This window comes from Scyliorhinus canicula, chromosome 24 (assembly GCF_902713615.1).
Source record: "Scyliorhinus canicula chromosome 24, sScyCan1.1, whole genome shotgun sequence".
NCBI classification, from domain to species: domain Eukaryota; kingdom Metazoa; phylum Chordata; class Chondrichthyes; order Carcharhiniformes; family Scyliorhinidae; genus Scyliorhinus; species Scyliorhinus canicula.
The window spans coordinates 14683748-14710676 of record NC_052169.1 but is presented as its reverse complement, the minus strand read 5'-3'; the positions used below and the strand labels follow the sequence as shown (position 1 = coordinate 14710676).

Here is a 26929-nt window from a genome sequence, read left to right as displayed (position 1 = left end):
ATATTTCAGGAACAGAGAGCTGGGGCTGCATAGACACAGATCTTTAATTTAGCAGGACAGTGTTGAGAAGGCAGTTTACTAAAGCAGATGGAATATTGGTTTTGTTAATAGAGGCATTGAGGGTACACAGCAAGGTAACTAGTCCTAGTCCGCCTGTTGAACCCGTGGGAAGCAGAACGCCTCGACGATAGTAGGAATGAACGAAGGTTTATTGCAATACTATTCCAAAACTCTTCCTTTCCAGACCTTCCCAGTACCCAGCTCAGGGTTTTTATGCAATCTGGGGCTCTCCTTGTTAAGGGGAAGCCCCGCCCCCTTAAAGGGGAAGTTCATATTCCGGGGTGGTCTTGGGGGAGCCAAATGATCCTGATCCCGGGACCTCCATTGGGTTGTAACACCACCATAGATATCTCTCTCTCTTAGAAAGGGCTCGTATAGCTTGAGGATCACCATTCCACATCAAGCATGGGGCAAAGCAAAGAGGCCTCAAGGGGCTACCACACCCATTGCAGGGATTGCCCTCACCCCATTGGCCTCCCTCTGTACCACACTTTAGCCATTTAGCCAACTGCATTGGCCCCCCCCTCCGTCCCCTCCACCAAACAAGGAATTTATGTTCGTCCATTAAATCGCTGGTTAGGCCTCCGCTGGAGTATTGCGTTAATATTTGGGAACCAGAATGTTAAGGAGGAAGTTGAGGCCTGGGAGAGGATGCGGAGGAGGTTTATTGGAATGATCCACCTAGAAGGCCAAAGGAAGCGGATGTATGTGAAAACCCCACCATTTGCAAGTTCCCCTCCAAGTCACACACGCCATCCTGGTTTGGAAATATATCGGCCGTTCCTTCACTGTCGCTGGGGTCAAAATCCTGGAACTCCCTCCCTAACAGCACTGTGGGTGTACCTACACCTCGTGGGCTGCAGCGGTTCAAGAAGGCAGTTCGCCACCACCTTCTCGAGGACAATTAGGGATGGACAATGAGTGCTGGCCTAACCAGCGACGCCCTCATCCCTTGAAGGGATATTACAAAATTGGGACTCCAGTTACGTGGAATGACTGGAGAAGCTGAGATTATCCTCCCAATTCGAGAAATACTTGGCAGGGCGATGGAATAAGAGCGAACTGGAGAGTTCAACCAAAGGGTCAACACCAGTGTGTTGGGCCGAGTGGACTCATGGGCACCATTATCATTTTGTCTTGTCATTGAAAGGGTGCTTAATTGCACTACTGACTACCAGCTCTAAATATCTGCACTCTCCAGCGCACAAATAAAGTTAGTGAGCTTCCCCTTTGTGAAGCTCGCAGTGGAGTGGCGCAGCTCAATTTTCGAATATCCACCGTCAACGGTGAATCTGTCCCTTGCCCGAAATAATAACGGGGGCCTCTTTCGCCCCTCTTTCCGTCAAGAGTTTTAAAAAAGAATGGAAGACACTCAGTAGGAGCTTCTTACAATCCTGAAAAATGTGTGGATTGTGTATTATACTGCATGATTGCAAAACCTGCTTGATGCAGGTCTAATAAGATTTGGTTCCTTGTGCAATCAGCACTTGGAAGTATGTTATGTACCAGTTCTATGCTGCCTGCTGTGTAAAGACTCTCTGTGCAATCTCTCTGCTGTGATGCTCCATCGAAAGAAAGCACCATGTATTTATAGTACAACACGAATAATTGGAATGTGATGCCCTTGCGATATATTTTGGGATGGATCATCAGCTATGCTCCAATTCTGTAATGAAGAATACTGTTCATCTCCGCAAACCACCTGTGCTCAGCGGGTTCAGCCAGTGAGTTGCCAAGTCTTGCGTACCGACGTCTAGTTCAACTAATCACAACCAAGTGACAGGAGGGGCCCGCAGTTAGCTTGGAGATTTTTGGGTTGGGGAGATTAGGGAAACTCGTCCTCTGGAACGCCTACTTTGTTTTCCTTTATTCCTTCATGCGATATGGCTGGGCCAGCATTTGTTACCCACCCCTAATTGCCTTTCGGGGGGCCGCTAAGCGCCAACCCACATCACTGGGAGTCAGGAGTCACGGGTAGGCCAGACCAGGTAAGGACGGCAGATTTCCTCCCCTCACAGGGCATCATCTGCCATGGTGGGATTTGAACCTGTGACCTCCAGAGCATTAAAGCTGGGTCTCTGGATTACTAGGCCAGTGACATTACCGCTGAGCCATTTCCCCCTCCCCATGGCCAGGTGAAGACCTGTGTCATCGCTCGGGATTCACCATGTCGTAGTTAATATTTTCCCCGCTTCTGGACTGTGATAGAAAGATTCAACAAGGTTCGTTAGGTAAGCAAAACAAAGCTTTATTTACGAACTACAACTGCAAGCAGTAATGGCTGAAACGTGGAGTCGGAAGGCAGTCAAATACAAACTGCTGGTTCCTTTCCAAGTCTGATCTATTACAAAGAAATAGGTCGATATTTATACATTATAGAATCAAGATAACGTGAATACAGCTTGGTCAGGAATTTGATCAAAAGTAAAACATAAGTAATATCATTAAACTGGCGTCACCTTGCTGACCTTTGAGGACGGGGTCTCATATCATTATCTTGTCTTTTGACCGCATGTTTAAGAAACGGAGCAGACTTGTTTAAAAATGGTAAGAGATGAGTTCTGGCCTATCTTGTCATACTTAGACTGCTTTGGGTTATGACGAGTTAGTGTTATCAAGTTTACAGAGCCAGCCAGTTTGTAGGTCAAGTTGACCTTTTCTGCTTGTATTTGTGCTCTAGGTTATGCGAAGTCAGTTTAAATTTCATTGTACCAAGAAACTTGACTAGTTTTCCCATCATGCCATTATTTGCTTCGCACAACACCACAGCCAGCCTGCTCCAAAGATCCCGTCGCCGGGGCCTTCCAGTCCTGCCAAAAGATAACCAGCGGCAGGACCGGCGAGAAAAAAGAATGGCCATTGACTTCGGTGGGACCGGAAGACCCCACGGGTGGCCAATGGCGAACTGCGGCGTGGGGGTGGGGTGGGGGAGGGGCTGTAAAATCCCCAACGTTATGTAAAAGTTGACAAAACCAGAAAATGCTGGAAATACTTTGGCAGCGTCTGGCGGCGACTGGGGCCGAGTTTTAATGCATCCGGTTTGTGACCCTTCGCCTGACCCGGGAGTGTCCAGAGATGTCCCCTTCGGAGCAGAAATCTGCTTCCTGCCCAACCCTAACCATTGTTGGGTCACGTCTGTCGACAGCTGGATACAGAGGCTGGGCCACAATGCCAGAGGCTGCAGCTGTATCACAGAGTTTGGAGCATAGTTGGAATTCGTGGAGGCTGCAAGATTTGCCAATGAACTAAATAGAGAGCAGGTTAGTAGTGTATTTCTGAGGGCCGTTGCCTGGTAACATGGGACATAGGAAATCGGAGCAGGCGTCGGCCCTCTTTAGCACTTCATTATTCAACGAGTTCACAGCTGACCTTCAACCTCAACCGTCATTTTCCTGCAATATCCCCATGTCTCCTGTTATCTTTAATATCTGCAAATCAATCGGCCTGTCCTGAATAAACTCAATGGCTGAGCCTCCACAGTTGTTTGCAAGGATTCACCGCACTGAGTGAAGATATTCCTCCTCGTATCAGCCCGAAAATGGCCCACCTCTTATTTTGAGACTGTCCCCTTTAACCTGTTAATATGGATCATTCCTGTTGAGAGATGGCAGGATACAATGCCAGGGCTTTCCAGCTGCATCGTAGAGTTTGCTGCGTTGTTCCCGATCTCAGCACTCTTATCTATTTTCTGAGCTTTGATTGCTGGCGCCCTGAACTGGCATTGTGCTGCTTTGACATTCCCGCCTCTTTCCCACATTCTCCATTTCCTTGATCCAACAGCGCGACTCACTGCCCCCTTCCAGAGTGGAGGGAGGGGGTGCAGTTCGCAGAATGTGGGGTTTAGGTTTGGCGGGTGAGATACCCTCAATCACGACTCAGGAGAGAAGATAGATGATTCAAAGGCTTCAGTCATCTGAGAACTGTACAGCAGCCGAGAAGTGTGCTCATCACATGCTGCCGAGTGAGCCACATCCTATATACCGTTTCCTGGGGGCGGAGCCAGAGGCGGAGTCCCCCAGGGTTCCAAGTCCGGTCTTAAAGGGCCAACGCATTAAAGGTAAGGTACCATTATAGCAGCTACTGATAACATTCATCACAGCGGGTTTAAACTGCACCGCATCGTGAGATAGAACATAGAACAGTACAGCACAGAACAGGCCCTTCGGCCCTCAATGTTGTGCCGAGCCATGATCACCCTACTCAAACCCACGTATCCACCCTATACCCGTAACCCAACAACCCCCCCCTTAACCTTAAATTTATTAGGACACTACGGGCAATTTAGCATGGCCAATCCACCTAACCCGCACATCTTTGGACTGTGGGAGGAAACCGGAGCACCCGGAGGAAACCCACGCACACAGGGGGAGGACGTGCAGACTCCACACAGACAGTGACCCAGCCGGGAATCGAACCTGGGACCCTGGAGCTGTGAAGCATTTATGCTAACCACCATGCTACCCTGCTGCCCAGATGTCAGCAACAGGGGCGTTATCTTACTTCTATGAGGCGAAAGTCCAGGGTTTGCGGTGGAAAGCACAACCAAGTTTTAGCGCATGTCCACCCCACTGAAAATCTATCTAATGCAGGAGTCAGAGTGAGTTTTTCTCCGTTGACAGTGGGGAGCTTGTGTCCGTTCACAGGGGTTTCTGCGGGTCAAAGGGTCAACACAGCGTTGCCAATACTTAATAACTCCTGGAACAATCTCTTGAAGCAAAGCCTCCCATTTTGTGAGGGCAGTGCCAAGAGCCGCATGACTGATCACCGCGACTCGGGTTGATGAAGGGGCCCGAATGGGGGACGCGAGGCTGAGGCAGCACGTGGCCCCGTTTTTTACAGTGGGGAGTTCTGCTCGCCGGAACTCCCCGCTGTAGCGAGAGATCGGGGCACCATTTTTAAATGGCGTCCCGATCTCCGAGGCCCCCGAAACAATCGCCGACATCACCCAGCCCGGACGCAATATGGGAGGGTCCCCGGATTCTTCCCCCAACCCCGCACCAGAACACCCACGCCAGTCAACCCCGGCCCGATTGCGCATGTGCAAAAAATGCCTACCTGGCACCCTGGCAGTACCACCTGGCCATCTTGGCAGTGCCAGGCTGACACACAGGTGGCACTGTCAGGGTACCCTAGTGGCACCAGCAGAGCCAGGGCACCACCATGCCCAAAGGGCATGCACCCGAGGTCTCTGAGGCGAGACGGTTGATTCCCAAAACCTCAAGTAGCTCAGGAATCTGCACATTGGAGTCAGACTAGCTGTCTCGCTCTGGCACGCAGATTTGCTAAAAAGTGATCCCGCGATTGTGGGCGGGATTCACATCGCAACATCCCGCGAGATTGCGTTGAATCTCGCGAGGCGTTCCGAGCCGGTCGACCACGGTAGCACAGTGGTTAGCACTGTTGCTTCACAGCTCCAGGGTCCCAGGTTCCATTCCCCGCTGGCACGCTGTCTGTGCGGAGTCTGCACGTGTCTTGCGTGGGTTTCCTCCGGGTGCTCCGGTTTCCTCCCACAGTCCAAAGATGTGCAGGTTAGGTGGATTGGCCACGCTAAATTGCCCTTAAGAGTCCAAAAACGTTGGGTGGGGTTACGGAGATGGGATGGAGACGTGGGCTTGGGTGCTCTTTCCAAGAGCAGGTACAGATTCGATGGGCCGAATGGCCTCCTTCTGCACTGCAAATTCTATGATATGATTCTATGATCCCGGGAGATGATGCAGCCTTCCATGGCCACACTGTACCCCGCGTGGTGAGCTGCTTTTCCAGCGCAGCATGGCCATTGGATCACGCCCATAATCCTTTCTGTACAAAACAAATCCACCCACCTACTATCAGCAATGCTAAGGCTGATCAGCTATGAACATTGACTACTTTACAAAGTTAACAATTGACTGATGAATCCTCCATTACCTGTCACATGCTGCAGAACACACTCAACAGCATCGTACATCTTCCAAGTTTAAATGTACTGATTCAAAACTATAAGGCTCTGTTCCGACCCCATTTGGAGTATTGCGAGCAGTATTGGGCCCCGTCTCTAAGGAACGACGTGCTGGTCTTGGAAAGGGTCCAGAGGAGGTTTGTAAGAATGATTTGTCACATGATGAGCGGTTGAGGACTCTGGGTCTGTACTCGTTGGAGTTTAGAAGGATAAGGGGGGTGGGGGGGGGGATCTTATTGAAACTTACAGGATACTGTGAGGCCTGGATAGAGTGGACGTGGAGAGGATGTTTCTGCTAGAAGGAAAAGCTAGAACGTGAGGGCACAGCCTCAGACTGAAGGGACGATCCTTTAAAACAGAGACGAGGAGGAATTTCTTCAGCCAGAGGTTGGTGAATCTGTGGAACTCATTGCCGCAGAAGGCTGTGGAGGCCAATTCACTGAATGTCTTTAAGACAGAGATAGATAGGTTTTTGATTAATAAGGGGATCAGGGGTTATGGGGAGAATGGGGAATGGGTATGAGAAACACATCAGCCATGATTGTTAGGTGGAGCAGTCTCGATGGGCCGAATGGCCTAATTCAACTCCGATGATTTTGGTTGTACGAGAAAAACCTCGAAAAGGCCGGGTTTTTCCATTTAAAAAGTTACCTCTTGTGGTTTGTGGAAAAATATTATTTAATTTACGCTACTCTCATGTAATTCTGTCTCTAATTGCCTCCAGCTCATTGTCCCTTCCCCTATCCGTGTCTTTCTTAAAAATGGAAAATGCTGGAAATACAGTATGTGTGGTGAGAGAAATCATAGAATCCTTACAGTGCAGAAGGAGGCCATTCAGCTGATTGGTTCTGTACTATCCCCTGCTCCAATAGAACACTCTAACTCGGGCCAAGTCCCTGCCCTATCCCAGTAACCCCATCTATCCTTTGGAAACTAAGGGGCAATTTACCATGGCCAATCCACCTAACCTGCACGTCTTTGGACTGTGGGAGGAAACCGGAGCACCCAGAGGAATCCCTCCCCCCCCCCCCCCCCCCCACCACCAGACTAACCCATGCTCCAACACACCTATCGTTCCCCTAAACATTCCCCCAACTACACCTCCCAAACCCCCACTATCCCCCTACCCACATCCTACACCACTCGATCCATCCTACCCTCAACCCCCCACCCCCCCACCCCCACCCCCATCCTATCCATTTACCGGACAGACTTACCCAACCGTCTCAAAGAGGTTGGGACCTTTAAACTTACCTGCTTTAAAGTAGCTGGTGGCATTAAAAAAGGCTTCATTGAACATAGAATTTACAATGCAGAAGGAGGCTATTCGGCCCATCGAGTCTGCACTGGCCCTTGGAAAGAGCACCCCCATTTAAAGTGCAGACTCCACACAGACAGTCACCCAAGGTCAGATTTGAACCCAGGACCCTGGTGCCGTGAGGCAGTGGTGCTAACCACTGTGGTCAGGATTTTCCGACTGTTTCCCCCGGTGGGATCGTCCAGTCCTGCCAACAACGGGTCCCCACTGGATGTTCACTAGCAGCAGAGGTAGCAAACAATGGAAAGCCTGTTGACAGCGACGGGATGGAAGACCCTGTCGCCGGCCAAAGGTGGGTCGCATCCACTGCCACTAAACAGGCTGCGTTGGGAGGGTGGGGGGGGGGTGGGGTAGGAGGTGGGAGGACAAAAATCCTACCCAGTGTTTCAAACTGAGGACCTGGGCTACATTCTCAAATGACCAAATTCCAATTTGGTCCATGTTGATCAAGATTTTAAAAAAAACATTTGCATCATTGCTTTAATCAGATTCAATGTACATCGGAGATTGTTTTCCTTGAGGCATAACTCCAATGTGGATGATCCTGGGTTTCACTGCTGCCATGGACGCACTCCCTCTTTCAGTCTTGGCAGCTCCCAAATTAGGAAGACCCCAGGTGTGAACAGTCAGGCTGGTGCCGGACGACTCTGTAGCCACTATTATGGGCCAGGATGTAGAGAACCCCAAAGTATATCATGGAGTTCACCTGACCCACAACTTTTACTAGATTGTGGTATGGGAGCACATGTCCCACTCTGCAGGTGTGGTACAGCAGAAATGGAAAAGTATTTTTTGAAGCAAAACAATGTTTATTCTATGAATTCAAGTTAACCTTTTTAAAACAGACAGTAAACATCTTGGCAACCATGAATTCAAATACAACTGCCAAAGAATACAACACTAAGTAATCCTTAATAACGTCCCAAACAACATCCAGAAGACAAAGGAAACACCTTTTAACAGAAGCACATTAGGTTTACATTCACTACTGAAAACATTTATAATTCTGAATTCGCCGAATGGTCAAGAGATAGTCTTTTCATGGCAGAGAGATCAACAGTGCACCTGTTCTGTCTGGCTTCAGCTCCAACACTGAAAACAAAATTAAAACACACCCTGCAGCAAACAGCCTAAAACGAAATTAAAAAGGTGACAGAAAGCCCAGCTCCACCCACACTCTGACATCACTGATAAACACCCATTTCTTAAAGGTACATTTCTTAAACACCCATTTCTTAAAGGTACTCTCACATGACACCACTCGCACAGCCGAGTGGATGGTCTCGGGGGTGGGATTTCCCAGCCCGTCCCTCTGGCAGGATCCTCTGGTCCTGTCAAATGCTATCCCCACCGCTGCAGTGGGTTCCCCGGTTGCGGGGTGAGGGGGGGGGGGGGGGGGGGGGGGGAGCGGATGAGACATGCAACACACCGTAGACATTGGCGGGACTGGAAGATACCATTGCCAGCCCATGGCGGGCCGCCGCGGGAAAACACACCGTGCGGGGGAGGGAGCGATATTCTATCCTCACTGCGGAAGGACGATTGTCATCAATTATTGTCACAGTCGAACAAAGGTGTAACAATCCCCTTTGCAGAAGTCATCACTCCTATAGGTTTTCCATGGTCATGTGTTCAAATTGGGACACACAGATTTACTTGGAATGCCAATTGAAACATAGCATTGTTGTTTTCTTCTCTTTCTTAACTCCCAATACAATATGCCCGTTGGGACGCTTAAACATCCCTCAATTATTCATGGAGCTATTTCTCATTCAAACCTTCCTGAGAAATAATCAGGATTGTGGAAGAAGAGGGCTCTGTTTCCTCTCCTGCCTCTTCCTTCCCGACAGGATCTCCAAAAGAGAGCGAGCGGGTGAAGACACGGTGCTGCTTTAAACCCTCCCCTCTCTCCCCCCCGTTGCTTTGAGTAGTCTGGGGGGGATTGGTGGGCTGCCAGTAAGGCCGTGGCTTCGGGGGCGTCTCTGCTCCTGTGTGCTGTTGATGCCTCACTTCCTGCTCCGAATGCAGTGAGTCAGCCTAAGTGGCAACAGATGTTGCCTGACTGCAGCCTGTGTCGGTGCTTCAGATCAGCTTGACGCCGCCGCCTTAGCGATCGTCGCCAGAGAATCCATGGGCTGGGCAACTGCTGAACTGGAGAAGTCAGCAAAATCCAGTTTGTAAAGCAGCTGAATGTCTGAATGCAAAATTAACAATATTAAGAGTCCCGCTTACAGTGTGCATTGCTGGCAAGTGAAGCAAAATCGCCGTCGCCTTTTCCCGTCAGATCAAATTGTTTTAACAGAACAATGTTTGCCTTTTTCAATAACTTAAATCCACAGCCCCGTTGATCAATGCATTACGTGGCATATACCACTATGGCTGTGAATGTAACCTCTGCGTTTGCGGTAACACTGCGGGAGATCAGTTAGTTTTGCTTGTAAAATGTCTTTGATATTAATTAGGCAGCATTTCTTTCTGCTCCACCCCCTCTTAAAAGGCATATGATCCGTCGCATTTCTCCCTCTCTTTAGCTTCTTCCTGCCACAATAGACAATTTCACATTTGTCTACGTGATCCTCCAATTGGCAGATTGTCGCCCGCTTACTTAACCTATCCATATCCCTTTGTAACCTCCTTACGTGCTCTTCTCAACTTACTTTCCCACCTGTCTTTGTGTCATCAGCAAATTTAGCAACCGTACCTCCAGTCCCTTCATCCAAGTCATTATATAAACTGTAAAAAGTTGAGGCACTGATCTCTGTGAAACACAACTTGTCCAATCCTGCCAGCCAGAAAAAAAAAACATTTATGTGAACTCTCTATTTACTGTTAGCTAGCCAGCCAATCTTAAAGCCATGCCAATGCACCCCCTACAGCACGAGCTTTCACTTTATGCAATAATTCTGTTGCGGCATCTTATCAAATGCTTTTGGGACATCTAAATACAATACACCCACCAGTTCCCCTTCATCCACATCTACAGTACATGTGATTCATTCAAAGAACTCCAACAAATAGGTTAAACATCATTTCCCTTTCACAAAACCATGTTGACTCTGCCTGATTGCCTTGAATTTTTGCAAGTGCCCTAACTTGAATCATGGCTTCTAACATTTTCTGTTCGGAAGATGTTAAGCGAATGGGCCTGTAGTTTCCTGCTTTCTGTGTCCCTTCCTTTTTGAATAAAGGGGTTACATTTGCTATCTTCCAATCGAAGACTTAAAGATGTAGTGATGCCAACGTTGGACCCGTGTGAGCACAGTAAGAAGTCTTACAACACCGGTTAAAGTCCAACAGGTTTGTTTCGAATCACTGGCTTTCGGCGTGCAGCTAGTGATTCAAAACAAACCTGTTGGACTTTAACCTGGTGTTGTAAGACTTCTTACGAAGAACTAAAGGGTATCGATCGAAAATAATGGGTAAAAGGAGTGGAAGTGATGGGATGTACTTTCTTATTAAACAGAAGGTGGCTGGAGTTTGGAATAAAACTTACTGAGAGGGTGGGGGAGGCAGGTTCGATTGAGGTATTCAAAAGGGAATTGGAGTTCTATCTGAAAAGAGAGAATGGACAAAGATACGGGGATAAGGCAAGGGGGGTGGGACAAGGTAGGGTGCTCTTTCAGAGAGTCGGTCCAAACTTGATGGGCCAAATGGCGGCCTCCTGCACTCTATAGATTCTGCGATGTGGCAAGGTGTGAACAGTTGGTCTGGATGTGAATAAGACTTGAACAGGACTCCGAATGAAAGACACTGGGGCAGATTTTCCTGCTTTGGTGCCTGGATTTGTGGGCACAATGAATAGGGTAAAGTCCGAGAGGGAAGACCATGATTCTGAAGGGATGGTTTTTGTTTCGACGTTGAAAGGAAATATAGTAGATCTCTGTATATAGGCGTAAGAACCTCCCCACTTGGTTGTTCGCAGGTGATCAGGCAACATACCAAAGGGCAACAACCAGACACTTGCTGGCTTTTTGAGTTCCTCAGGCTTAGGAAGGACCTCCTTGTCTATTCTGAAATGAAAATGAAAATGAAAAATGAATGAAAATCGCTTATTGTCACGAGTAGGCTTCAATGAAGTTACTGTGAAAAGCCCCTAGTCGCCACATTCTGGCGCCTGTCCGGGGAGGCTGGTATGGGAATCGAACCGTGCTGCTGGCCTGCCTTGGTCTGCTTTAAAAGCCAGCGATTTAGCTCAGTGAGCTAAACCTGGGTTAGCTGAGTTAGCTGCTATCACAGGAGCAGTGACGACAGTGCTATCGTTGGCCAGGCAAAGCTCCCGCTCTCCCACATCGCCCGTCACAATCACAGGACGCTCCAAAGCATTTCACGGCCAATTCGGAACTTTGGAAGTGCAATGGGATGGACAAAATGCAGCAGTCTATTTGTGCAGAGTAAGATCCCACAGGCAGCACTGCCATAATGGCTAGACTTTTTTTTAAGGTATTGACGGTGGGATAGATTTCTGTCAGGTGACCAGGCAGGATTGCCCTGCTCTTCTTAGAAACAGTGCAAGCGATCTTGCACTGCCTGAGAGGGCAGCTAGACCTCGGGTTTAATGTCCCATCTGAAAACCCCCAACTCCATCATTCCTGTGCACGAGTCTCCAGAGTGGGACTTGCACCTGAACCAGAAGGTTGTGTGTTGAACGTTCCCAGTTGAAGCATTAAGAACTAGGAGCGGGAGTAGGCCATCTAGCCCCTCGAGCCTGCTCCGCCATTCAATGAGATCATGATTTATCTTTGGTGGACTCAGCTCCACTTTCCGGCCTGAACACCATAACCCTTAATCCCTTATCTTAAAAATATTTAATGAAGGAGCCTCTACTGCTTAGTATGGAGACAGCATTGGGTTCATGGTCAGATGATTGACACTTGCTGTAAGTTCCTGTGCGAATAACTACCTCATGAAAGGAGTGTCAAGAGGGGTAGTAGAGTAGAGGCAACGAAACCTCCAGAAGAAAATATTGTTTTGCTGGGTGAAGGACTATTGAGGAAAGAAGGTGAAATCAAGCATTTCCGAAACTGGCTCGATGGCCTTAAGGGATTGACTCCAATTCCTACGCAAGCCTCACTGTGAAATACTTCCACTGCATCAACCCTGCTAACTTTGTAACTACTGCGACAACAACTGTTTATTTGTCTTTTCCACAGGTAGGAAGTTGATTTTCACGGGGAAATCCTGAATGCGAGGCTGCCGTTGATAGAGGCGAATCACCTTAAGCCCGTTTTCTCGCCCTTTGCTCCTGATCTGTCGCGAAGTCCAACGATGTACTCTGCCATCTTGTCTGCATACTTTGCAGTGCATCTGCTCCTGGGATACTGTAGAGGTAAGACCTCAATCTTGCATCGCAATGTATCCTGACACACTCTATGTACAATCGATGGTAAATGCAATGTAAATACGCAATGGGTTTGCATAGATACGACTCAGCAACAAACAGACGTGTGATACAAAGTAGGACATCGTAACCTGGCACAGTGATAGCCCAAGCGTTTCTTGAATGTTTGTGTTATTCTGGTACAATGCTTTGGACAACAAGGAAGTGTGAGATACACTTACAATGAGTTTGCCTTTGAGTTCATTGACTGCATCTGCCGGAAAGAACAAATGTATAGAATGCGTAATGAATTTTTGTTTAAATTGGATGCTGGAAGATAATGTATGGATAGGGATTTAGAATCATGGAATCCCTACAGTGCAGAAGGAGGCCATTCGGCCCATCGAGTCTACACCGACTTTCTGAAAGAAGACCTTACCTAGGCCAACGTCCCTGCCCTTTCCCCATAATTCCACCTACTCTTTTGGGTAATTTTATGATGGCTAATCCACCTAACCTGCACATCTTTGGACTGTGGGAGGAAACCGGAGCACCCGGAGGAAACCCATGCAGACACGGGGTGAACATGCAAGCTCCACACATGCGGTCACCCAAGGTCAGAATTGAATCTGGGTCCCTGGCGCTGTGAGGCAGCAGTGCTAACCACTGTACCACCATGTACCAATACAGATTGGCATGCATGCGTTAATGCGTAGATATAGGTGCACATATTGAAGCATTCAAGGAGAAGATAGATCGCCACATGGGAAACGAAGAAACAGAAGGCTATCTTGCTGGGGGTAGATGAAAAAGGATGAAGGCTCGTGTGGAGCTTAAACACTGACGTGGTCCTGTTGGGCCAAATTAACCTGCTCTGTGCTGTAAATAATATACAGGGTGGAATTTTCCATGCATTTGGCCGAGTGCATTAATGAACGGGAAAAGCAGCCGCTGAAGCCGTTGGCACCAGCGATGTCTTTCTCCGTCATATCGTTTGGAATAATGGGAAGAAATGGGAAGGGACTCACGACAAAGGCCAGCAAGTCGTTTTTAAAAAAGATCGTGACACCATTTTTAAAGGCTACCCCAGCTCGCAAAGGTTCATTTGAGACCCCCCCCCCCCCCCCCCCCCCCCCCCCGCGCCATCCCACACCCCACCATGCAGCCCCCCCGGTGGAGTTTTGGGGATAGGACGGGAATGTGGGCCGAGGTAGGGTGCTCTTTCGGGAAGGATGGTGTAGACTCGACGGGCCGAATAGCCTCCTGCGCTGTAAGGATATTCTATGATTCTAAATCCCGATGACTCCCTTCGCCCTGGAGCGCTGCAGATATCTGAGACCCTCTGGGGGTTCCAGCCGCCAGGTGCCCATCCTGGGAGGCCAGTCGTGATTCACGTTGGTCTGCCCTCGCGCCAGACGAGGATGGATTTTCTTATTGGGGGGGGGGTGATTCCGACTTACAGGCCTGATAATGACATGTAAAAGTATTAGAATGACGTTCCCCAAGCTGGACTTTGGGAATCACTGGCAAGGGACAGGGACAATTGCGCTGTGCTTTTACACCGCCGTGAAGCACCATTTGGACATCTTGCGAGATCTTCTGCTGACCCCACCCATTGAAGACTGGAGCAGAAATCCCCCCCCCCCCCCCCTCTTACATAGAACATAGAACAGTACAGCACAGAACAGGCCCTTCGGCCCTCAATGTTGTGCCGAGCCATGATCACCCTACTCAACCTACGTATCCACCCTATACCCGTAACCCAACAACCCCCCCCTTAACCTTACTTTTATTAGGACACTACGGGCAATTTATCATGGCCAATCCACCTAACCCGCACATCTTTGGACTGTGGGAGGAAACCGGAGCACCCGGAGGAAACCCACGCACACACGGGGAGGACGTGCAGACTCCGCACAGACAGTGACCCAGCCGGAAATCGAACCTGGGACCCTGGAGCTGTGAAGCATTTATGCTAACCACCATGCTACCCTGCTGCTTTCACTGCTTTAGATTTGTATTAACGCATCTTATCAAAATGCTCACTCCTTCCCACTTCCCAATTGAAGGAGAAGTTTACCAAGCAGATTTTTCTGATTTATTTTTCTTTCACAAGATGCGACCATTGCAGGTAAGGCAATGTTGGCCATCCCTAATTACCCTTGAGAAGATGGTGGTGAACTGTGTTTAACTTCCGATACGGGGTTAACTATTGTTATGGACACTCTTTATCGTACAACAATATCCTTTATTGTACCGTGCCAGGTTACCGCAAAGGTATCAAAACCGCACCCTGAACGGTATCGAAAGCTTTATTACGCAAAGTATCAAAACTCTTCTTCATATCAAACTTTGCGCTTGGAACTAAAGGCAACCGATTAAGAGGCGAGGTGATCAGTCTCTCTCGTGGTTGTTCCTGATGTCCTCTCTCAGTCCCAGGCCCAGGGCTTGGCTCCACAATGGTTGGCCCTGCAAGTTGTCACTCCTGATGTTCCTTTGTCTCTCCTATTGATCCAGATACTGCTGGCGCTGGTCGGCCTCTCAGTCACTTACGCACAGGGCAGGCACTCATCAATCACTGTCTTTGGGTCACGATGGCCCAGGAAGTCGTGTTTCTCTCAGGAGCTGGTTTTTCTGTTTCTGACCATTTCCTCTCTCAGGGGTCTGTGTCCAATCACTGTCCGTTTGAGGCATAGCAACAGCCATGCTGAACAGCTGAAGGGTCATGCTGTTTGACCTCTCACGAGGTGACTGCCCAAACAGCTCCTGCACACACTCCGTAGCTGCACATCCTGTCCTTGGCTGTAGATCACTGCAGTTTATTCCACTCCCACAATTCTCATTCTGATACAGAGTTGGGCCTTTTTAACCATCAGACTTTGCTGGTGTCTTCACGCATAAAAGCCGCAGGTTTTAAAGTGTCGCGTTTTACGCTGGAATTAAATCTTCTGATCCTCCCCCCCCCCCCCCCCCCCCCCCCCCCCGCCCCGCCCTTTTTGAACCCTCACTATCATCCTCACGTGAGCAGATCAAAACGCTTGATGCAGCAAAGAACAAACAACTCCAAAGGGAGACTTGGTAGATTTTGGAATGACGGCGGCAATTCCTGCGTGGCTAAGTTTGAACATCATCGCAAGTTCTGATGTGCCTGTTAGGTGAATTGGACATTCTGAATTCTCCCTCCGTGTACCCGAACAGGCGCCGGAATGTGGTGACTAGGGGCTTTCCACAGTAACTTCATTGCAGTGTAAGCCTACTTGTGGCAATAATAAAGATTATTATTATTACTGAGAACATGATTGGAACCAGACGCTGACTGGCGCCCAGGACTTGATGGACTTCATCCAAGGGTCTTAAAACAAAAAAAAATAGCTGGGGGGACAATATGTGCAATGGCTGTAATTCTCCAAAACTCCCTCGTTTCTGGACACGTTCCATCAGATTGGAAAATGGCGAATGTAACTTCTGTTCAAAAAAGGGAAGAAGGCAGAAAGCTGGAAACTATGGGCTAGTTAGCCTCACAATCTGTCAGAGGGACAATGTATTAGGGGCAGCAGGGTGGCACAGTGGTTACCACTGCTGCCCCTCAGTGCCAGGGTGACTGCCTGTGGGGAGTTTGCATGCTCTCCCCGTGTCTGCGGGCGTTTCCTCCAGTTTCATCCCGCAGTCCAAATATGTGCAGGTTAGGTGGATTGGCACTGCCAAATTGCTCCTTAAGAGTGTTCAAAGGTTTCAGGGATAGGGTGGGGGAGTAGGCCAAGGTAGGGTGCTCTTTTGGAGGGGTCAGTGCAGACTCAATGGGCCAAATGGCCTCCTTGGGCACTGTTAGGGTTTCTTTGGAAGTTATCGCAGGGCAATCAGGCAAGGTTTTGCGGAAGGGAAATCATGACTAATTTATGACAGTTCTTTAACAAAGTAATGAGCAACATGGATAAAGGGGAACCTGTAGAGGTGATGTACTCTGATTTCTAAAGTATCTTTGATAATGTGCCGCATCGAAGGTTACGCATAATGAGCAGCACGGTAGCGTGGTGGATAGCACAATTGCTTCACAGCTCCAGGGTCCCAGGTTCGATTCTCGGCTGGGTCACTGTCTGTGCGGAGTCTGCACGTTCTCCCCGTGTGTGCATGGGTTTCCTCCAGGCGTTCCGGTTTCCTCCCACAGTCCAAAGATGTGCAGGTTAGGTGGATTGGCCATGGTAGATTGCCCTTAGTGTCCAAAATTGCCCTGAGTGGGGGTTTCTGGGTTATGGGGATAGGTTGGTGTGGGCTTGGGTAGGGTGCTCTTTCCAAGAGCCGGTGCAGACTTGATGGGCCGAATGGCCTCCTTCTGCACTGTAAATACTATGTAAATAATAGCGCATGGTGAGGAGGGTGTCATATTAGCATGGATAGAGGATTGGTTAGCTAACAGGTAGCAGAGAGTATTGAAAAATAGGTCATTTTCATGTTGGCAACTGCATCTCCTGGAATGTCAGAGAGATCAGAACTGGGGCCTCAACTATTTACAGTGTACATCAATGATTTGGATCAGAAAGAGTGTAATGCAGGGAAAATGTTAACTTGTCCAGTTTGGCAGGGAGAATAGAAATGTGGGTTATTATTTAAACGGGGAGAGACTGCTGAACTCTGTGGTACAGAGGGATCTGGGTGTCCTGGTACATGAATCACAAAAGGTTAGTTTGCAGATACAGCAAGTGATTAGAAAGGCAAATACAGCATTGCCCTTTATTGTAAGAGGAATGAAATACAAAAGGAATGATGTTTTGCTAGTTATACAGATCACAGGTAAGACCACTTCTGGGGTAGTCTGTACAGTTTGTGTGTCCTGGGGCAGCACGGTAGCACAGTGGTTAGCACTGTGGCTTCACAGCAGCAGGGTCTCGGGTTCGATGACCGCCTTGGGTCACTGCCTGTGCGAAGTCTGCATGTTCTCGCCGTGTCTGCGTGGGTTTCCTCCGGGTGCGCTGGTTTCCTCCCACAGTCGAAAGATGTGCAGGTAAATAATAGCGCATGGTGAGGAGGGTGTCATATTAGCATGGATAGAGGATTGGTTAGCTAACAGGTAGCAGAGAGTATTGAAAAATAGGTCCGTGATAAATTGCCCTTAGTGATCACAAAGTTTAGGAGGGGTTATTGGGGATAGGGTGGAAGTGAGGGCTTAAGTGGGGTCGGTGCAGACTCGATGGGCCGAATGGCCTTCTTCTGCACTGTATGCTCTATGTACGCACTATTGCATTAAGAAGCAGTTCAGAGACGGTTCACTCAACTGATTTCACAAGTGTAGAAGAAGGCCATTCGGCCCATCAAGTCTGCACCAACAATCCAAAAGAGTACCTGACGTAGGCCCAACCCCCCTGCCCTATCCCTGTAATCCTGTAACCCCACCTAACCTACACATCGTTAGACACTAAGGGGCAATTTAGCATCACTTATCCACCTAACCTGCATATTTTGGACTGTGGGAGGAAACTGGAGCAGACAGGGGGAGAACGCGCAAACTCCACATGGACTGTCACCCAAGGCCGGAATTGAACCCAGGTCCCTGGCACTGTGAGGCAGCAGTGCTAACCACTGTTCCACCATCCCGCCCCCGGCCCAGGAGGGTTCCCTTATGAGGAAAGGTTGGCCAGATTGGTCCTGTATCCATTGGAGCTCAGAATAATTAGGGCTGATCTTATTGAAACATAAAAGAACCTGAGGGAACTTGACAGGGTAGATGGGGGACACAGTTTAAAAATTTCTCCTCGTCTCCATCTTAAATGGTCGTTGGTCATTGGTTCTGTGGAATTCTCTACCCCAGAGGGCAGTGGAGGCTGTGGGTCATTGAAATTTTCTTAACGGGGAGTTAGATAGATTCTTGATTGGCAAGGACGTGAAAAGGAATAGGGGTCGGCAGGAAATAGGGGTCGGCAGGGAATTGGAATTGAGGCCCGATGCAGACCAGGCACGATCTTCTGAAATGGTGGGGCAGGCTGGAGGGGCCGAAAGGCCTCCTCTCCCTAATTTGTGTGTTTGTAGGTATGGGACTGAAGTCTTGGGGGAGGATTTACAGGAAGTCGGTCTGTATAATGGACATGAGCATCAGCTTGGGAATCCTCCTCATTTTGACATATTGGCTGTTGATATATCACAAGCCGGTACGATCTGCTCCGCTACTGCCACGATTATGTCAAACCGTTGGAAACGGTTTGGGGAACACGTGGACCCAAAGTCAGATTCAGAGCTAAGTCTGAACACAATAAATTGGAGTGATACCAGAGTCCTCTCGGGAGACTATCTGATGTGACATGGGACTCGCGTCTATTACAAGGTGTGCTCAGAGCATGTTTAGCATCTCTTGGATACTTTGATAAAGGTAACATATTGTGGATAAGTGGACCCTCAAAATATTATCCCCTAGCTTTCTCTCCAGAAGAGAAGAGTGCATGTGTCTGTGCCTGTGTGCGTCCGTGCCCATGTGTGTGTCTGTGCCCGTGTGTATCCTTGTGTGTTCATGTCTCCGTGTGTGTGTGTGTGTGCGTCCATGTGTATCTGTGTATGTGTGTGTGTTCATGTGTGATTAGGTTCTTGTTCATGATGTGTAAAATGTCCTTTTCCAACTGAACAACTTGCCAAGACTCCATCAAAGCACCTTCTAGGTGCCCTCTGCCACCTAGAAGGACAAGGGCAATAGGTGAATGGGAACACCACCACTTGCAAGTTTCCCTCTAAGTCACACACCACCCTGGGCGGGATTCTCTGATCCTGATAGGGCAGCATAGTGGTTGGCACAGTTGCTTCACAGCTCCAGGGTCCCAGGTTCGATTCCCGGCTTGGGGTCGCTCTGTGCGGAGTCTGCACGTTCTCCCCGTGTGTGCGTGGGTTTCCTCCGGGTGCTCCGGTTTCCTCCCACAGCCCAAAGATGTGCGGGTTAGGTGGATTGGCCATGATAAATTGCACTTAGTGTCCAAAACAAAGATTAAGTGGGGGTTACCGGGTTACCGGGATCGGTAGATATGTGGGCTTGAGTGGGGTGCTCTTTGCAGGAGTCGGTGCAGACTCGATGGGCCGGGTGGCCTCCTTCTGCAGTGTAAATTCTGTAATCCTGAGGCTAAGTGTCGACGCCGTAGTAAACGCCGTCGCGTTTCACGAGGGCGTCAACATGCCCTCAGAAGCAGCGATTCTGACCCCTACAGGGGGCCAGCATGGCACTGGAGTGATCCACGCCGCTCCAGCTGCCGATACCGGTGTCAGATGGGCGCCGCGGGTCTGCGCATGCGCAGTGGGGCTGCCGCCGGTGGGACTCGGATTTTTTGTACGGCCATCCCGGACAGAGAGTCGCTGGGGCTGGGGGGGGGGGGGGGGGGGGGGGGGGGGATGCGGAGAGCAGCTCCCCGACCGGCGCCGCGCCGACTGTGCTGGCGCTGATTCTCCGCTCTCTGGAGAATCGTCGGGGTGGCGTCGGCGATTCGCAGCTGGCCCAGTGATTCTCTGGCCCGGTCTGGGCTGAGAGAATCCCACCCCCCCCCACCCCGACTTGGAAAAATCTCGCTGTTCCTTTAGTGTTGCTGGATTAAAATCTGGGAACTCCCACCCTGACCGCACTCTGGGTGTAACTACACAACATGGACTGCACTATCCCTTGAAGGTGACTCACTGTGACCCTCTCGAGATGGACAAGAATGCTGGCCTTGCCAGTGCTCCTCACAACCAATCAGCGAAATAAAGAAAGTTACAAAAAGGCAGGTCTTGCTGATTTATCAGACAGCAGTTTCACCTCTCCTCCTTTATCCCAGCCAGGAATAAGAACAATGCTGCGGCCTCAATGGCTTTGCGGTCCTTTTTAACTTAGAAATAATTCCCTTGCTGTTATTTCAGCTTGTTATCAATCATCGGGTTACACTTGCTGCAGTTATAACGTCCCATAACTGTACATTCTCTGCCTTCAATCCCTGTTGCCTTTACTTTCGTGACCTTTGCAAAGTTGTGTTTCGGGACCACAGTGTATTTTTAAAATGAAACATAATGCAGGGTAAAAGCTGGGTGAAAGACTATAATTCCAACGGAACAACTCCTAAATTGTCGAGAGTTGTTTCTGTGGGCTGCGACATTTTGTTGAACCCTTCAATTAAAGAGATTCCTAATGTTGACTTTTGGTTGTCTGTAATCCCAGTGGTGTTTAGTACTTATCCAGGGTATATTTTCCCTTCTTTGCTTGCGATGGTTTAAAGAAAAGGATTAGTGTGAGAACAAAGCTAGTTTCCTGTCCTCGGGGTCCACAGCGACTTGAGGAAGATGTTTCCCCAATTGAATTCTCGCCAATTTCAATCGCTTGACTTTTCAACAATGTAAATAATGGATAGGTTTAGATTTATTGTCACGTGTACCGAGCAACAGTGAAAAGTATTGTTCTGTGCCCAGTCCAGGCAGATCGTTCCATACATTAAAAAAATGGAACATAATCTTTATTAGTGTCACAAGTAGGCTTACATTAACGCTGCAATGAAGTTACTGTGAAACGCCCCTAGTTGCCACATTCCGGCGCCTGTTCGGGTACACTGAGGGAGAATTGAGTATGTCCAATTCACCTAACAAGCATGTGCGGGATTCTCTGATCCTGAGGCTAAGTGTTGACGCCGTCGGAAACGCCGTCGCGTTTCTCGATGGCATCAACATGGCCTCAGGATCAGCAACTCTGGACCCTATAGGGGGCCAGCACGGGACTGGAGCGGCCCACGCCGCTCCAGCTGTTGATCCTGGCGTGAACTGGGCGCCGCGGGGTCCGCGCACGCGCAGTGGCTCCCTTCTCCGTGCCGGCCCCGACACAACATGGCCCCGCGGGCCAGGCCACAATGGAGACCTCCCCACAGTCGGACCCCCCCCCCCCCCCCCACAGGCCATCCCCGGACCCTTCCACGCCAAGGTCCCGCCGGCTAGGAGCAGGTTAGAACGGCGCTGGCAGGACTCGGGGATTTTTGTTACGACCGCTAGACCCATCCCGGGCCGAGAATCGGCGGGGGGGTGGGGGCCACTTCCCGGCATCGTGGATGCGTGGCGCGATGATTCTCAGGCCCGGCCCCAGGCTGAGAGAATCCCGCCCCATGTCTTTTGCGACTTGAGGGAGGAAACCGGAGCACCCGGAGGAATCCCACGCAGACACGGGGGGGGACGTGCAGACTCCGCACAGACAGTGACCTAAGCCGGGAATCGAACCTGGAACCCTGGTGCTGTGAACCAACAATGCTAACCACTGTGCTACCGTGCCGCCCATACAATAAATACATGAGGATACAATATGAAAATACATAAACGTAGATAGCGGGTGAAGTATATGGTATATAGTGCTACAACTGTAGAGAAGATGCGTAGAAAGATCAGTTCAGTCCATAAGAGGGTAATTCAGGAGTCTGGTAGTAACAGGAAAGAAGCTGTTTTTGAATCTATCGGTGCGTGTTCTCAAACTTTTGTATCTCCTCCCCGATGGAAGAGGTTGGAAGAGAGAATAACCCGGGTGGGAGAAGTCTTTGATTATGCTGCCCGCTTTCCCAAGGCAGCGGGAGATATAGACAGTCAATGAATGGGAGGCGGGTTTGTGTGACGGACTGTGCTGCGTTCACCACTCTCTGTAGTTTCTTGCGGTCTTGGGCAGAGCAGTTGCCAAACCAGGCTGTGATGCTGCCAGATAGGCTGCTTTCTGTGGTACATCAATACAAATTGCTGAGTCGGACCGTGCCTGTGCTCGACATAGGCCGCAGGACCCAGGTGGGACCTCACATCAAACACCTTCACTAACCTGCAGATTTTCACGCAAGTCAGAAAGACCTGCATTTATATAGCGCCTTTCAGGACCTCAACACTGTGGGTGCACCTGCACCACATGGACTGCAGCCCATTCAAGAAGGCAGCTCACCACCGCCTTTGCAAGGGGCAATTAGGGGTGGGGAATAAATGCTGGCCTAGCCAGCGATGCCCACATCCAATGAATAAAAGAAAAACGCACGCCTGGCAGCGAAAATGACGCAGAGAAGACTGACAGTAAATGTAATTTAATGATAACCAAGGATAATCTTTATTGATGTCACAAGTAGGCTTTAGGGCAGCACGGTAGCATTGTGGATAATGCAATTGCTTCACAGCTCCAGGGTCCCAGGTTCGATTCCGGCTTGGGTCACTGTCTATGCGGAGTCTGCACGTTCCCCCCCCCCGTGTCTGTGTGGGTTTCCTCCGGGTGCTCCGGTTTCCTCCCACAGTCGAAAGATGTGCAGGTTAGGTGGATTGGACATGATAAATTGCCCTTAGTGTGCAAAATTGCCCTTAGTGTTGGGAGGGGTTACTGGGTTGTGGGGATAGGGTGGAGGTGTTGACCTTGGGTAGGGTGCTCTTTCCAAGAGCCGGTGCAGACTTGATGGGCCGAATGGCCTCCTTCTGCACTGTAAATTTTATGGTTACATTAACACTGGATTTATTTACAAAGGTCTGCATAACGCAGCCTCTCACACCCGGTGCAATCCGAGCTGGGTCATCCGAGCTGGGAGGACCCGTTACACCAGGCCCTGAGTTGGGCCTGCCTTTATGCTTTGCCCATAACGAGCCCCAACTGGTTGGCCTCTGCCTGGGGAGCTCGTACTCCACAGGGTCCCACAGGGCGATCGATGATTGTTTCCCCGTGGCGCTCATGGGGATTATGACAGCTGCCAGTAAAGTATTTTTGTAATGTAGCCCTTTAAGTGGGGAGGGGTGGTGAAGGTGGTAGGCGTGGACATGAGGAAGGTGGGCCTGGAAATTCACGCTGCCAGCCAGCCAGCGTTCAGATTTACATCTGCCATTTTCCAAGGGGAAAGACGGGAGTCAGGAAGGCGGACCTGTTCCCAAGGCGTGAGTATAACCAATTAAGGGTCATTAAAGGTCATCTCAGGTCAGAGGCCAGCTGGAGCTTTCCGGATGGCTTCCAGGCTACTGGAGGTGCAGGGAGACCAGGCCAACTGCCTGAAGGTGGCCTCCCGGTGGCAAACCTGGGGTGTGTGCTCCAGACATAGAACATAGAACATAGAACAGTACAGCACAGAACAGGCCCTTCGGCCCTCGATGTTGTGCCGAGCAATGATCACCCTACTTAAACCCACGTAACCCGTATACCCGTAACCCAACAATCCCCCCATTAACCTTACACTACGGGCAATTTAGCATGGCCAATCCACCTAACCCGCACATCTTTGGACTGTGGGAGGAAACCGGAGCACCCGGAGGAAACCCACGCACACACGGGGAGGACGTGCAGACTCCACACAGACAGTGACCCAGCCGGGAATCGAACCTGGGACCCTGGAGCTGTGAAGCATTGATGCTAACCACCATGCTACCGTGAGGCCCTACCGACAGGCTCTGAGATCCTCCCAACCGAAGGCCGACCAGTGGAGGAGTTCCCTATTCCTCTCTGGCGGCTCAGCTTCTCGGCTTGGTATTCTACGACGTAAAAGGGTTGGAGAAGGCGGCTTCGTCTTGAGGTGCCTCTGACCCGCTCACCTGGAAAAGTAGCTTCATGCTTCCTTCAAGTTGAAGACCGCCAGCTTTGAGAGCCCATCACCTTGCCCACTGACCACCAATTGGCAGTTCGGGGAGTCGCTCAGGGAGACCAGTTTTGCATTTTCTGCCGCCCTGATGCGGGAGTAACGATTCCTGGCATGCTCATGGACAGCGCGCGTTTCTATGGCGACGGAGAGGGTCAACTGTTTGATTTTGAGGAGCTGCTCCCGCAGGGAGTCGGACTCGACCCCGAAAATGATCTGATCCCGGATCATGGAATCAGCCGTTGAGTCATAATTCCATGACTGCGCAAGGATGCGGAGATGGGTCAAGAAGGACTCGCTCGCCATTATGAAAATGCAGGCCCCAGGCTAAACCTGGGGCCGCAGTCGGATGGTTTGACCACAAAATGTGTCAGCCAGGAATCCGTTTGGCTCAAGTCGCAATTCCATTTTCAGTTGTCGGCTCCCTGATTCTTTACAGCATTTATCTGCAAGAGTTGACTTTTGGCAAGTTGGACTGCACATAATGGCAGAGCCATCCTTCGGATGTGCGAGTGCACCAAGGTCCCAGCTCGTCACTGGAAGGGATGCAATGCCAGAATGCTGGAGTTGACACTCTGGAAGGACATACGTTGAAACATGCATGGAAGCAGGAAGAGGCCATTCGGCCCTTTGAGCCTGCTGTGCCATTCATTATGATCATGGCTGATCATCAAGTTCAATACCCTGATCCCGCCTTCCTCCCCATATCCCTTCAGCCCCAAGAGCTGTATCTAACTCCTTCTTGAAATCACACAACGTTTTGACCTCAACTACTTCCTGTGGTTGAGAATTCCACAGATTCACCACTCTCTGGGTGAACAAATTTCTCCTCACCTCAGTGCGAAAAGGTTTACCCCTTATCCGCAAACTATGGCCCCTAGTTCTGGACTCCCCCATCATCGGGAACATTCTTTCTGAATCTACCCTCTCTAATCCTGTTAGAATTTTGTAAGTTTCTATGAGATCCCATCTCACTCTTCTGAACTCCAATGAATACAATCCTAACTGACTAATCCTAACCCTAACCCTTAACACTGCTGCCTCACAGCCCAGGGACCCGGGTTCAATTCCAGCCTCGGGTGACTGTCTGTGTGGAGTTTGCACTTTCTTCCAGTGTCTGCGTGGGTTTCCTCCGGGTGCTCCGGTTTCCTCCCACAGTCTAAAGATGTGCAGGTTAGGTGGATTGGCCATGCTAAATTGCCTTTAGTGTCCAAAAGGTTAGGTGGGGTCACGGGGGGAAGATGCCGGTCTGGGCTTAAGTAGGGTGTCCGTTCCAAGGGCCGGTGCAGACTCGATGGGCAGAATGGCCTCCTTCTGCACTGTAGATTCTATGACTAAGTCTCCCCTCCCAAATGACAGTCCTGCCATCCCAGTAATCAGCCTGGTAAACCTTCGCTGCACTCCCTCCAAAGCAAGAACATCCTTCCTCAGATAAAGACGCCAAAACTACACACTCAAACTCCAGCATGAGCTTAAATGGGATGAAGGGGGCTTGTTTCCTGAAAACCAACCTTTTTTTGGGTTTCCAACACGCAACCCTTAGAAATGTTCCGCTTTGTAAACTGTAGTCTTTGCGGTGCTATTGGGATAACCTGCTCTAACAGATGTGAACTATCACAGATTCCGCAGACACCACCTTTACAGCACAAAACGTACCTGCTCCCAACCCCCCAACCCTTGCAGTTAACCACAGCTCCATGCCCAGCTACTTATCTTGGCCTGGATAAGTGACGTTACTGGGCTATTGACCGAATGTAGAATGAGCAGGCAGGGGGTGGGTTTGCCACATGGACACATAGAACATACAGTGCAGAAGGAAACCATTCGGCCCATCGAGTCTGCACCGACCCACTTAAGCCCTCACTTCCACCCTATCCCCGTAACCCAATAACCCCTCCTAACCTTTTTGGTCACTAAGGGCAGTTTATCATGGCCAGTCCACCTAACCTGCATGTCTTTGGACTGTGGGGGGGGAAACCGGAGCACCCGGAGGAAACCCACGCAGACACTGGGAGAACGTGCCGACCCCGCACAGACATGATGAATGGCAGCAAGGTCGGTGTTGAACTTTGCAACAGGCCTCATTACCCATGTAGCCAATGAGATGCTGCACTGGTAAAATACAGTTTCAGCAGTCAAATTAGCTTTGTGGCAGGGGGCTTATCGCTGGTGCACAGGGCTTGGAATTTGGGAAAGGGAATGAGTTGGTTGGCAGGGTGCAACAATTTCTAAATTACCTTCGCCCAAGTGTTTGCAATTATATTGCTCATATCATATTGAGATCACCAAGTCAATGCAGATTGCATGTTTCTATGCCCAACGATATCAGTCACGAGCTTTTGAAAAAATAAATCTTGCATTTGTACAGCGGTTTTCCTGACCTTTGGATGTGCCTTCGAGCCAGAAAAGGGGGGTGTGGGGGGGGGGGTTTAGTCACTGCAGCAAGCAGGAAGTGTGCAACCGATCAAGGCACAGCAAGCTCCCACAAACAGCAATGCGTTAGTGTGCGGGTAACCTGTGTCTGTACGAATGTATGAGTTAGGAGTAGAAGTAGGCCATTCGGCCCCTCGAGTTCCACCATTCAGGCTGAACAAAGAAAAGTACAGCAGAGGAACAGGCCCTTCGGCCCTCCAAGCCTGTGCCGACCATGCTGCCCGTCTAAACTAAAATCTTCTACACTTAGTGAGGCTGACCTGATTGCAACCTCAACCCAATATTCCTGCCTCAACCCCGATAACCTTTCTCCC

The 26929-nt window shown here is 49.8% G+C and overlaps 1 protein-coding gene across 2 annotated transcripts in view; it reads left to right on the top strand.

Annotated features, from left to right (window-relative positions):
• The window catches only part of LOC119956814 (CD276 antigen-like), a 330224-nt gene that overhangs the window by 70864 nt on the left and 232431 nt on the right, over positions 1-26929 (top strand). For both annotated transcript variants that reach the window (XM_038784260.1, XM_038784259.1), the window contains exon 2: positions 12467-12642. In XM_038784260.1, coding sequence (XP_038640188.1) covers positions 12582-12642 — 61 coding nt within the window. In that variant the 5' untranslated portion in view covers positions 12467-12581. The remainder of the gene's footprint in view (positions 1-12466; positions 12643-26929) is intronic.